The sequence below is a fragment of the Uloborus diversus genome, chromosome 4, assembly GCF_026930045.1.
Source record: "Uloborus diversus isolate 005 chromosome 4, Udiv.v.3.1, whole genome shotgun sequence".
NCBI classification, from domain to species: domain Eukaryota; kingdom Metazoa; phylum Arthropoda; class Arachnida; order Araneae; family Uloboridae; genus Uloborus; species Uloborus diversus.
Window position 1 is genome coordinate 99,932,944 of NC_072734.1, and position 13,622 is coordinate 99,946,565.

General features: G+C 31.4%; 1 protein-coding gene across 1 annotated transcript in view; it reads right to left on the reverse strand.

The window, feature by feature from the left end:
- LOC129220726 (dynein axonemal heavy chain 3-like) overlaps positions 1-13,622 on the reverse strand; it is a 157,256-nt gene that overhangs the window by 39,966 nt on the left and 103,668 nt on the right. Inside the window, exons 49-56 of the mRNA XM_054855156.1 lie at positions 11,797-11,877; positions 11,532-11,693; positions 6,453-6,613; positions 4,583-4,740; positions 3,119-3,273; positions 1,058-1,264; positions 631-747; positions 436-526 (exon numbers count right to left, since the gene is read on the reverse strand). Coding sequence (XP_054711131.1) covers positions 436-526; positions 631-747; positions 1,058-1,264; positions 3,119-3,273; positions 4,583-4,740; positions 6,453-6,613; positions 11,532-11,693; positions 11,797-11,877 — 1,132 coding nt within the window. The remainder of the gene's footprint in view (positions 1-435; positions 527-630; positions 748-1,057; positions 1,265-3,118; positions 3,274-4,582; positions 4,741-6,452; positions 6,614-11,531; positions 11,694-11,796; positions 11,878-13,622) is intronic.

Here is a 13,622-nt window from a genome sequence, read left to right on the forward strand (position 1 = left end):
AAACAATAAACCTAATGCTAACAATACACTATATTTCTAAAAATAAATACCTTCAGCATTATTTTTTAAATTTTTATGTAAGAGCTAATTTACTTGACTTTTAAATAAAATTTTGACAGAAACAAAAATCACTTCACCAATAATCATGAAATATTATCATTCTTAATTTCCTTACAGAATAATTTCACAATGGAAATATTCTGTTTAATTATAGCATTAAAAATATGTAGATCCATCAAATCACAAAACATGAAATTAGCAAATTATATTTAAAAATATAAATGCATGCTTTGTTTTAACTAGCTGCATTCATGAAATAATCAAAAGAGAAAACTTCATTTTAGTAAATAAAACTTTACAAACTGAGAAATATTCATTCGAGTTCAAAAGACAATTACAGAAATAAATGTAACAAAGAAAGATTTAAGAAAATACCATTTTGTAATATTGATACAGGAAATGATTCAGCTGGATAACTTGTCAGCCACAAACGAAAATTTATATCAGTTTTGTCAGGAGTAATTACCTATTTGATGATAACAAAAATTAATAAAAAATAATTTGTGCGCAAGTAATCACAGCAAAATAAAATAATATATTGGCTACTGAATTGAAATGATGAAATAATACTTCTTCACAAATGTTTTCTAAGGTATTCATCCAGCTTGTTGCCAGGTGACAATTTTGCAGTACAACCCAGGATCCATCAACTAAGGCTTTATCAATCATTGATTTAGCAATTGGGCCCTGAAAATAGCAATATTTAAGATACTTAACAAATAAAAAGCATTTTAATACATAATCGTAGGTCCTTCATTTCACATTTTTCCAGGGGGGGGGGGACAAAAGATAGATACTTTATGTAAATTTTACCAGAAAACAATGAAAACCATGTTCCCTTATAGGTAAAAACATTAATTTATCAAAGCCAGGAGAGTAACTGACCCCCCCCCCCTCCACCATCCCCTTAAATGACAGGACTGCACAGTCCCAGATGTAGAACAAAAAATTTAAAAGCTTAATTGAGGCAATGAGAAGCAAAGGGATATAACCATACCTGTCCTTGCCCAAGGGAAATTGTTTGAATTTTACTTCCTGTCATGCTAATATCTGTGCCGAATTTGAGAAGTGCAGCCATGGGGTCAGCTCCAGGAGACAAGATAAATATCAAAGGTGTACAACAAGAGGAGTCAGCATAGGATCCAACTAAATCAAAAGTAGGAGGCTCTATGTAAGACTGTCCCATGTTTTCGCACACAAAGTTCTGCAAGAAAAGAAATGTTAACTAATGAGGATTATAATTAATTAGCCATCTGCAAGAAGAAAACTAGCATTAATACAACCAATATAGTATATGCAAACATTTTGGACCATTGGTTTTATAAAATAATCAAATAATAGGAAATAACATTCGATGAAATAACAATACCACAAGTCACATATGAATCGAATATTTCAGAAAGGGCATAAGTCCAACTAATGTAACTTTTCAGGAATCAATAAAAAGTGATTATTTCATTCAGGAATGAACTAAATTCTACGAAATTTTTTATGATTATTCTAGCCACAAGGCGGATCATTACCTCACCTTAAATTACGTTTCATTTTGTCACTGAAATTAATTTAAAATTTTTTTTTTATTTGGATTATGCTCTTTCTGCAATAAATATCCTGAAATACTAGTTTAGAGTGATGAAAATGCAAATCATAGTGAAACAGATTTGTTTCAAACTGATTTATGATACTAAAAAATCAATATAACAAAGTGACAAAAATAATTAGTGAAGTCCGTTTTCATAAATTCATTATCATAAGAAAATACATCCTGTATTTTCTTCTTTCTCTAGTCTTGTTTTAGTGAAATGATAAAGTCTGGCGTAAAAAAATACAAAAACTAACAAACTGAGATAAAAAGCAAAAGTTTAGTATGCAAATTTTCCCTTTATACTTGAAGGTAGTTCAGCCGACAAGCGTTACTTTGTAATATTCTCTTGAAAACGGACTATAAAATAACTAGGCTGAAACCTTTCCTTTGATGTTCTATTGAATATTTAAGCATCATTAATGTTGATGATTGAAAACATTTGTCGCCCAGTAGAATCTTTTTCCAAAATCTCAATTTGGGAGATAAGTCCTCTTAAAAAATGAAGGACACTTGTTTAAGCAGTTACAGACTTAAATGTTTTCAACAGATTTGACGGTGAATCTTGATGTAATTTCAGTATTTCACTTATAAGAGATAGGATTTCACATGGTTATAGTCTGTCATATCTGTTGAGCATTCGCTTTACTGTCCCAAGATCTCGGTCATAAAGGACAAGTGAATCTCCTCTCAGATTAAAGTCATCAGCAATCTTGTTAAATTTCTTCAGTGTTATTTCTAGGAAAAGTCTCCTGCAGTAGTGTTCTTATTTTGACCAGCGCACATCTCACTGAAAGCATACAGTTTTTTTGCAGTTCCTAGAATGATGTTAATAAAACCCATGAGAAAGTAGCGAATTTCAGTCGGATTCCGTGATTTCAAATCTCCTCCAACCCCCCGAACTGACGAACCTACTATTACTGAAATTATGTTAGATCAAAGGAGCTATTTGTTTTTATTTCATAACGCCAAAATAATCTACTTCTATGATCTTGCCATTGCTTCTAACTACTTCTTCCTTCGCGTTTAGTGCAGAAAGGGCATCAAGTCCGGGACTTACGCCCTTTCTGCACTCGAAAAATGTGACACCTAAATGAAGTGCTTTGTTGTACAAGAACTGACTTCCCTGCTACACTAGTCGATGTCTCTACATACAAGCATGGAAAAAACCACAGCTAACTGAATTTTGAAAAAAAAAACGTGACTTATGCCCTTTTCCTGCAAATATTGATTCATATGAAGAGTTAGCAAAACAAAATTTTTATAATTAATTTATTCATACTTGCAAACAAATGTATAAAATATCTGCAAACATTTTTGATTTTTATTTTTATGAAATAATCAAATAATGTGAAATCACATTCGATGAAATAACATGATCAAAAGTTACATATGAAGAGTTAGCAAAACAAATTTTATTACTGAACTATTCATAACTTGGCAATAAAGTGTATTGTATATTACTGTAACTTTTACCTGAACAGCAGGTATTAGCTTGTCAGGCCGAAGACACCTCAGGATGACCATCTTGTGAATTCCAGTCAATTCTTCAAAGGGAGATGGATACTGAAGCTCGTGGGGATTAGGTGAATCATATATTTCTTTCCAAGCTGATATATTGCTTTTAACACCTAGGCAGTTTTTGAAACCGCTTATGAGTTTGAAACCAAATGTATTGAAAAATCATCAGCATAAATTTTAGAATGTATATGAATTTTGAATTATTTTTTATTTTTGAAAGTATATTTTACAAAACGTAGAGGAAAGTAGTCTTTAATTTTTTTGAAGGCAAATTGGTTCAAAAACAAAGATTTTGTCTTAATTCAGGAGACCGATGATAAAGGGGACAGGTGTACAAGAGATTGTTCGTGCCATGCAATATAGAACTTTTAGATAATTTATTCAAAAAATATTCACAATGCATTCATTGATCAAACAAACTGCCAATGAAAGGAGTTCTGGGGTAACAAATAGGCAGATTGAGCATTTTCTCAGGGTTACCAGTTATAAGGCAGCACTTATTCTTATAGAAAGCTTTTTGAAGAATGAATTGGGCTTGTTAATTTAAGCAAAATTCAGCTTTTCAAGTATAAGGCCTATTAAAGCACAGTATGTAATCAATAAAAAATTCAAAAGACAATTAAAATTAATGTAAATAAAAAGGAAGACATCATGCTGGAAAGAAAATTTGAACATTATGAAATTACATCGCAAGGGGAAAGGGAAATTGCTAACATGTACAGGAGTGAATATTGAAAAAAAAATTCTTGACAGATATTTTTGTGTCCAAAATTTGGTTTTTAAGTATGTAAACTGGTTGAATACAGCACATTATTAGCAGTTCCTCTTTTTGAACACCTTTTATAGAAAATAAGTTTCTTAAAGTATAAATGCACTACACAATTATGATAATTTTGTCAGAAATCAACAAAGTGAAAAAATTTGTTTCAATTTTAAGAATGAATTTTTCATTATTAGGTAATGAATAACAGATTTCTCTTAATTATGATCATGAAATACAAATTAAATAACAAAGCAAAAACATCTCAACTTTTCAGATTTAATTAATTCACTAATTATTATTGTTTATCATCTTTTATCCAGTTTTGTCTCACTCTGTTTTGAATTGTTTTAAACAGATGGGAACCCATCAAAGAACAAAAAACTATCACCTCTTAACACATATTGTTTCCTGGATGGCCATGCACTCGGTTTTTATCCAGGAATAGAGAAATCAGTATCATTCTGGATGTTACCAAGCTAATTAAGTGATTTAAAATCAGTTAAAATCTTCATTACATAAATATTGAATGTTATCTTACAAAAAAAAAAAAAAAAAAAAAATCCAAAGATTTAATTGCATTTTTTACTAATATAAAGATTGGTTTAATTTATTTCCCTTTTGGTGAATCAAATTGGGATACCAATAATGAAACATACTTTCCATGAGTTCTCCAAGAAGAGGTAAATTGGAAGCCCTTACAACTTCTGACCAAGCTCTGTCAGTCAACCAATCAGGAGCTGGATTTGGGTATGGATTGTCGAGAGCAACCCCTCCAGTAAGTAAAAATCTCCATACATCTTCATCTACTTCATTCCTTCAATAACAAAATATAAACAAACACAGAGCTGAATGAAATACAGTCGAATCCCATTTTAACAAAGTCCAAGAGAGCAGCAAAATTATTTCAAAGCAATAAAATTTTGGCATACCGATATTACAAATGTGGACATTGCTAATTACTAATTTGAGCTGGGGGTTACCAAAATCTTTGCTAAACTAAGAAGTTGCCTGCATTGAATTTTGCTAAACCGGGATTTGAACATAATTAAATAATTCTAATCATAGTTAAAGAAATCAATATAATGCAATCCAAAATGCATTGCAGGCATCCATGCAAAAAAAAGTCATTAAATAATGCTTAAATGAAACATGAATATGCACTATGTAACCTTTTACCTGTCGTATAAAAGATAACTATATCAATAAAAGAGCAATTTACATGAATAAGAAAAAATGCAAGTAAATTAAATTTTATACACAACTATCATTTTTTTTTAAATTAAATACTTTTCAGGCTATAATAAAAAAATGTTTGTTTTGTTTGCATAATGTCCACTGAATTTATCTGGTAAACATTTAACATAACTTATTACCTCTTAAACATTATTCGTAAATGTTTAACTCGTAAATTTCAGTTTAAAAAAAAGGAGCAGAAATTACATATATTATATATACAAAGCAGGAGCGATTTGATGCCAGAACACACTAAAACGCTGTTACAGTACTGATTTTGCTGAAATATAAATTTCCCTTTCATCAAAAATAAATAATAATAGTTAGACTCAGGATTCAATTGGTATTCCAAAACTGCAAAATTTATAAATTCATTTTAGATACAGAAAAAATCAATAAAAATAATACAAAAATGAATATTTATATGAATAAATATTTTACACTTTGCAAATAAAATATCAATTGATCAATATTTTTTTTTTAGGAAAAAAAGTAATAGTGTATTTAAATAGTGCATCGAAAACATTTCTGTTGCTACTTATACTGAATCTTTAGTCTTCATTTCAAAATACACAATTTTATGTTTAATGAGGAGTTAAATTCAGGTTATAAATGTAAGAAATGAAAAAGGAAGCAGTAGCCACCGGGTTCAGGGGGAATACAACATTTCTCACAAGCGGACAGTATGTTATGTTTGAAGACAGCATTGATGAGCTGTTGGAAAAAAAAAATTGTCTGTTTTTATACAAAAATTGTGAATTGGCTAAGATACAAATGAAAAAATCAAGAGCAAGCCCTATGGCTCCTCCCACTGGAGATAGAAGAGGCATCTCTGAGAAAGGTAGTGTTTTCACACACTTCTTCAGAAGGGGTCTTTAGAATTGATTGGCAAGGCCAAGACCCTAAGTGTTGCTCGGGTGTGCATGCAAAGACGTTGACATAATGAAAATTGATTTTTCATTTCAATACAAATACTCTAAAGCTTATTGTAACACTACAAAAGTACTAACTTTATGCTTATGCAAATATAAATACAATTTATTATCTATGCAAAAATCAAACAATAGTGAAAATATGGTAATTAAGTAATTTGTAAAAAGATGCAATCTGAAAAACAAGAGTAAAAAAATGTTTTTATGAATGGTTAGAATTTTTAGTCTTGAAGGCAAAAAGTATTTTTTGCATTATGTTCAATATATTTGAATTATATGTAATAACAAAAATGACATAGGTGTTCATTGCAGGCGATAAATAATAATTTATATACTTATAACAACAAACACTTTTTTTTACCTTCCACGCAAAATACCAATGCATAGCAAAAATGAAAAAAGTAATTTGTCTTTTTCAAACAACGATCTGCAGACATTTCTATATATACTTGCTGTGAAATGATCATTCAAACACTCAATTCGTGTTTCAAGAACATCTGATTTTTCACTATTTTCAATAGACTGAAAAAGAAAGAAAAATAGAAAAGAAGAAGATGCTGAGTATAATTTCAAGAAAATGAGAAGACTTATTCAGATAAGACTTTTTTTTTTTTTTTAAATGAAGCTATTACAGAAACAAAGCAAGAAGTTACCGCTCCATAGATGGAGCTAAGGCAGAATAGCAAGCAAAATACAATCAGCTAGTTTAAAGAATAGGGAAGTATCAACCTATCAAATATTCCAATTTTAACTATTGCACAATGTTGACAGGCTTACAAAACACAAAAATTCACCATGGCCGGATTTTTAAAACCAACGATTGATTTTTTATGAATTTTTTAAAGAGCGATGCGCAAAAAAGAGGTGTGGCCTAAAACGTCAGCAGCTGACGTCATTTCCCTGTTCCGATCAGAGCTCCATTTCCATGCCGTGTTGCGCCTACCAGGAGGTGAATAGCACTGTCTTTTTCAGCCTTTTTAAAGCATTTAACCAGCATTTTTTCCATCATGGGGCTAGGATTCACGAAAGGTCAATCCAATAATCTTCCTCAAGTAAAGTCATTCATGGTGTTTGACTTTTTTCGAAAGGACGAGAGATTTAATGTCCTAGAAGTACGGGGAGTGAGACAACAAAGTTTCACCATTGTTATTCTTTAAAATTGTACGTACATATCCGTCTATGTTTGCAGTTCATATTATTCGCATTAGTTTCCCTTATCAAGATTGATCATTTCCATTTGTGTGTTGATGGTTTTTTTATCTGAATATATAAATTACAATGTAAGAGCGCTATTCCAGTTCTTACTTGGCGGCTTTTAATGAGGCACGCATTTTGTAACAACCCTACTGCAAGTGATTCCAGTACTAAGTTTTAGAGCAGTTTTTGCATGAAAATTTTTCGCTTTGTTGGCAATAAAAGCTGATCTGCTTTTTGTTTTGTGGAAAATTGTTTTAAATCCACTAATACATGTTAATTATCCTTGAGTTTTTGTGCAACTTAGCAAAAAAAGGAAAAATATATTTTTTTGCTCTTTTGATAAAAATAATAAATTTGAAAATGGTGTTCATTTCATAAAATAAGTACCTTTTTGCAGGTGAGAAAAGTCTTGTATATATAGAAACGCTTCTGGTGATAAACTGAAAATGTATTTTTAAATTATCAATTTGTAATAGTTAAAATTTGAAGATAGTTTGAATGTTAAAAAGAAAGTATTAATAGTTTTTGCATTGTTATTCAAGGCCGTATCCAGAATTTTTTTTCGGGAGGGGCCCGGATTAGCACATTGCCCTAACACACACACACAATATATATATATAGACACACCAAACGCATAAAAATGTTAACATAGAAGACTTTTTGTCTCTATTTTTAATGATTCCACTGTTTGGACTGTTGTTATTTTAATTTCTTATTATTTTTCTTATTCACCTTGTAGTGGTAAGGATAACAGGAGAGTGTCCCTTTAAGTCGGATGTAGAAAATCCATAATTTCAGGGGGTCCGGGGGTTTTTCCCTCCGAGAAATTTTTGAAAAAAAAATCTGTATTTTGAGGCCTTATATTAGGTAATTGAGACTACAAAAATATGAAAAAAAAATAGGCAAACAAAGTCTTTTAAAAGTTATACATTCTTTTGCAATTCAAGATAAAACAAAATAAAAATTGCTTGCTTGACAAATCATGGAACTTAAAGGACAGAGAGGAAAAACGAGAGAGGAGAAAAAGAGAAGCACTTCGTCATCTGCTCATATCGGCTTTTAGTGAAGTTTGTTTTTAATCACTCCCCCTATACCCCCCCTTTTTTTCATTAAATGCCCTACAGTATGAAAATTGTACAAAATAATTTAAAAGAAATGGTGTAGACATTCAGAAAATAAGAACGGAAGAGTAATATTCTAACCATTTGGACAATTCATACTTTATTTTCTTGTAAGATACAAAATTGAAGAACTTTTCAAGGAATTTCAAAAACTTAAATAATTTTCAAAGACTCTCGAACAGTTGAAATTATTTGAAGCTCATTATTTACACTTTTCAGAAGTTGATTGCACAGTCTTACAAAATGATTATAACTTTGTAAGACACACCCGTTTTAAGTTAAAAATAAATGCAACGAAATATTTCTCGAAACAAACTTTTTTTTTTCAATCACAAGTAGTGCAGAAAATGAAAGAGAGTAGAGTAAGTGTTATTTTTTTTCTCATACTAAAGGTATTAACAGTATGCAGTAGAAGTAAGAAAAACAAACAAACAATAACAAAAGAACTTCCATGATACTGAATTCGGCATTAAATAAATGCAAGACAAGAAACATATCAGTCACAAAAATGATCTTGAAAATTATGCTACAAAAACGCGAGAATCGTGATTTTTGCAATTTTTACTCAGGATGTATCAAGGAGCTGAATTTGGCACATCTTGGTAACAAGATACTCGCCTAATCGGAAACTAGGGGCCCAGCCTTTGGGGAGGCCCCGGCTCGAAATCAGTACAGTGTAAGTTTTATAAGAGTTTTAAGTGGAGGAGGGCAGGGTCGTGCACAGAGGGGAGAAGAGACACCTGTTGGCCCGGGCCCGAGCTTAAATGGGGCCCAATATTTTTAAACCTAGGGTTGCAAATATGGATAAACAATATGGAGGGGACCCAAAAAAAAAGCATTTGTGACAGCCTCAAAATTTCTCTGCACGCCCCTGGAGGAGGAAGTGCACAGAAGTCAGTTCGGTAGACTTGAAAAGGCTAAGTCCTAATTAAAGGTCTAAATTTCAAGTGTGCCTTGCAGCTAATGAGAACTAGAACTGCTTTTTCTGTATTTCTTCAAAATATTATAAATTTTGAATAGTAGCAAAATTAAGAATAAAAAAAAAAAACTTTGTCATTTTCCTTTTCTGACATTAGGAATTAAAAAAAAAAAAAACCCTCCTTCTGTTTTACGGTACCAAACATCTCGGGTTTCGAGGGGGGCCCAAGCCCGTCAGGCCCCCCCTCTGGATACGGCCCTGTTGTTATTAAAATGGAAATAGTAATGCATCTATTACTTTCTATTTAAGTTTATTGTGCAGGGTTTAAATTCCTTTGTTTACTTGCATTTTTTTAAAAATATCTCATATGCTTATTAAACATTTATTTATGAACAGTTGTGAACATATATTTCAAACTGTATTTCTCACTTGACATAGTTTTTAATTAAAATGAAGTGCAAATTTTCATTTTCAAATTTTAATTAATAAACACACTTGAAAACACTTCTTTCGAAGATCCTGCTGGGACGACGGAACAATAACAAATCGCTTGTGAGGAGTTTTTTTTGATGTAGATACGCATCCAGGAACGAAGCAATACTTGTAATTGATTCTACTAGCCATGACAAAGAAAATCAAATTAAAAACAATCGCAGAATGCATTAAACCCTACAGACAGCAAAGGATTTTCACTAGCCTTTTATGCGCGCTGCTGTTAGAAGGCTCTTGTTTTCCCGCGCCTTCCCCCAAAGATCGCCAAGCACTTCTTTGTCCTAGCCAACCCCGCCGCCTCGCAGCGCGGCAGTGACGTCAGTCAAAGGACTTACAAGCAAATGACGTCACTCGCGCGTGAACTTTAAAAAATTATTTTAAAAAAAAGTATTAGTCTTATCGTAAAAATTTTTTCGCAGATGATGTTCATGTATGTTACTCTATCAAATAAAAATAAAATTAGAAAATCGAATACTTCCCTATTACAGTCTGCCGTTTCGTCCTTGCTTTGAACTCATAAGTCTGAAATAGCCATAACAGAACTGAAGGAAAAATCTTTATAAAGAAGCTAAGTATATCAGAATGGAATCTGTATCTCCATAATGAGAGCTAAAAATAGTAGCCACACAATTTTCTCTAAACTACGCACTGGAGTGCTGAAATATTTTTAGCTACCAGTATCAGGATGGACTCGACTTCTTTGTGAGATTTTTTGCCTTCAGTTTTCTTATAGCTATTCCAGGCCGATGAGCCCAAAACAAGGACCAAACCAAAATCTCTGGATACTCTAATGAGCTGTTAGGTTATTGCTTGCTATTAGAATAAAGAAGTAATAAAACTTTCTTTTTTAGAAAGGAGAAAGTATTTTGACTGAAGTGAATTAATTTTTTTAATAATGTTTGGAAGCCCAAAGCAGTATTGTATATTTCTTATTAGAGAACAACATCACTTAACTTGATGACTAATTAAATGGACAAGAGCGATGATTAACTATAACTTATTTTCCAATTTTAATATAGACCACAAGGGTCTAATCTCTGACAAATGAAGAATGGGATCTCCCACATTCAGAATTAATTTTCACATTAAAATCATTTGAATTCCACGTAACATTCCACATAGAACTTAAAAGAAGTACAGTAGAAGTATTTTATCTAGTTATGTAGAAGTACAGTGTTATTCAAAGCTTTGCACTATTTTCTTTTGTGATATAGATTGTGACTGTGTTATAGATTGTAGTGTTCCAATTCTTCTACTGTTTTAGAGCAAAATTTTGCAGAAATGTGCACTAGCTTTATTTCCTTAATAAGATCATCTTTAGTTCAAATTGATCTGATTTCTTAACCATTTAAAAAATGATTATTAAATCCCCAATGTCATCAATTTTAATAAAATTTCTAGACATGTTTTTTTTTTTTTCTGCAATTGTACTTTGCCTTCTGATTTCATATTTTCCTCAGCTTCACAAGATAATCTGTTAGATTAAAATAACATAAACATGAACTAAGAACATACACATTCTATTATTTGTTAGGAAAAATTGCTTTCTAATGGATTGATATAACTATTAAGAAACAATATTAGTGGCAGATATTGGTAAAGGAGTTTCATTTTAAAAAATTAAATAAAAAGAAACTTACAATAAAAAGGTGCATTATTCATTTAATTTGCTTTGCACATTTTTTTAAAAATAATAACTGAAAATAAATACCTGATAATATAAAGAGATAAACCAAGAAAGAGAATACTGATACATGGGATCAATGTTACTCAAGCTTGAAATGCAAAAGAATAAAATTGAAGAATGCACAGCAACTGGTTGATAACCGTTACGCACAGCATCTATTTCTAGTTTTGTTTCCTCAGCTATTATCTACAGGACAATTAAAAAAAAAACAAAAAAAACATTTTTTCAGAAATTTAAATTAAGATAAAACATTTGATTTCTAGATTTAACACATATTTGAATTGCTTACTTCTTTAGATGATATTTCCTCAGACAGAATTTTAGAAGATGTTAAGACATGGCAGCCTGTTTCATCTTCCAATATGTTCCCCTTAATTATGAAATTAAACAAATGAAGCATCAATTAGTTCCAGGGAAATGTTTGATCAAATAGAGACTGTCTTTTATATGTTTACAATATATAAGCACAGATGGTCACGGACATGTTCTCAGAATGCAGGCAATAGACCCTACAAGAACTGCTCTCACGTGGACCCCTGATGGCAAGAGGAAGTGCGGGCGTCCAAAACTAACTTGGCGTCAGATAGCCATACAAGAAAGAAGTGGCTTTGGTTGTCCAAGCTGGGGGAGTGCCAGGGAGGCGGCATTAAACCAGTCTTAACTAGGCGTTAAGAGAATCAAATCAATATTAATACAATTTTTGCGAGCCCATCATAATCGCAAAATATTTCAAATTTATTTATAAATCAACTTTTATACTGTTTATATAAAATTGGTGAAATTTTCAGCTCGCAAAATCGTTTACAGTTTGTAAAAAAAATTTTGAAAAAAAAAAATAGAACCGACTTCAAAATTGCTCTAAAAAGTGAAAAATAATTTTATTCTTTAAACACCATCGATAATGCTTTTAAACATAATTTTTGAAGTTGACGCAAAAACAAAACGTAAAATCCAGTGTAACCATGGTTCGTTCATATTTTTTTTCAGAAAAGCATCCAAAGTTACGAACGAAACATTTATATCGCTATTCAAATATGCTGTCATCAATGCATAATGTATGTGATAGTGAAGAAACTGGTCCTGGTTAAATTTATAGTTGTATTTGAGTTATGGCTGTGAATGGTTTTATCTATCGTTTTTGCGCCAACTTCAAAAATTATGTTTAAAAGCATTATCGATGGTGTTTAAAGAATAAAATTATTTTTCACTTTTTAGAGCAATTTTGAAGTCGGTTCTATTTTTTTTTCAAAATTTTTTTATTTCATTCTTTTTAGTGTAAATGTAGGTATTTCAGAAATAATAAGAAGTTACCATCACGAAACTTCACATTTTTTTCTTAAAAATGCTCCATACTAAAAAAAAAACTATTGACACGCGTTAAACTTTAAGCGATTGGCACTAAAAACTTATCTTTGTTCCTCTCTGGAAATCATGCGTAGTTAATTTAATTATAACCATTTAAGTATTACGTTTTTCCTAACTAATTTACATTCCACAGCATCTAAGTTACTCATGATGCAATCCTGTATTTTCTTACTTAGCCCCGATCATCTGTTATCGGCATAGATGATAACGATAAAAATTCTACAGTGTAGTTGAGTCAAACCTAATGGTAGCATTGTGAAGGCTAAGCAGATCCTAATCACTGCATCACCCCGCTTCCAGGTTAGGTTTACCCCTACTATGGAGCAATAGCACTGAAGAAAGGAAGAGTTTGATAATTCACATAGTGTTACTATAAATCAGCAGGGTTACTAAAATAAAATTATTTACGCCAAAAATGAGACGACAGCGCCAGATTCCTCATTATCGAAATATCCCTTGAAGAAATTTGATGCTTGCTTCAGAGAAGCCTTCATTCAAAATTATCATTACAATTACTATTAATGTTACTGTTATATGGCACCAAACTTTTATAACAATGAGTTTCCTATTGTCGCGTAGATGAAGATAGTGAAGACAATGTGAAAGCCAAATGAAGCGAATACTCGTTAGTCTCAACTCGAGATCTTTATTCAAAACCACATCTCCTTATATACAACTTGAGAAAGTGCTGGAACTTTCCAGACTTGGAAAGATACAGAAATTAATAGAAGATTCGAGAAAATACGGGAA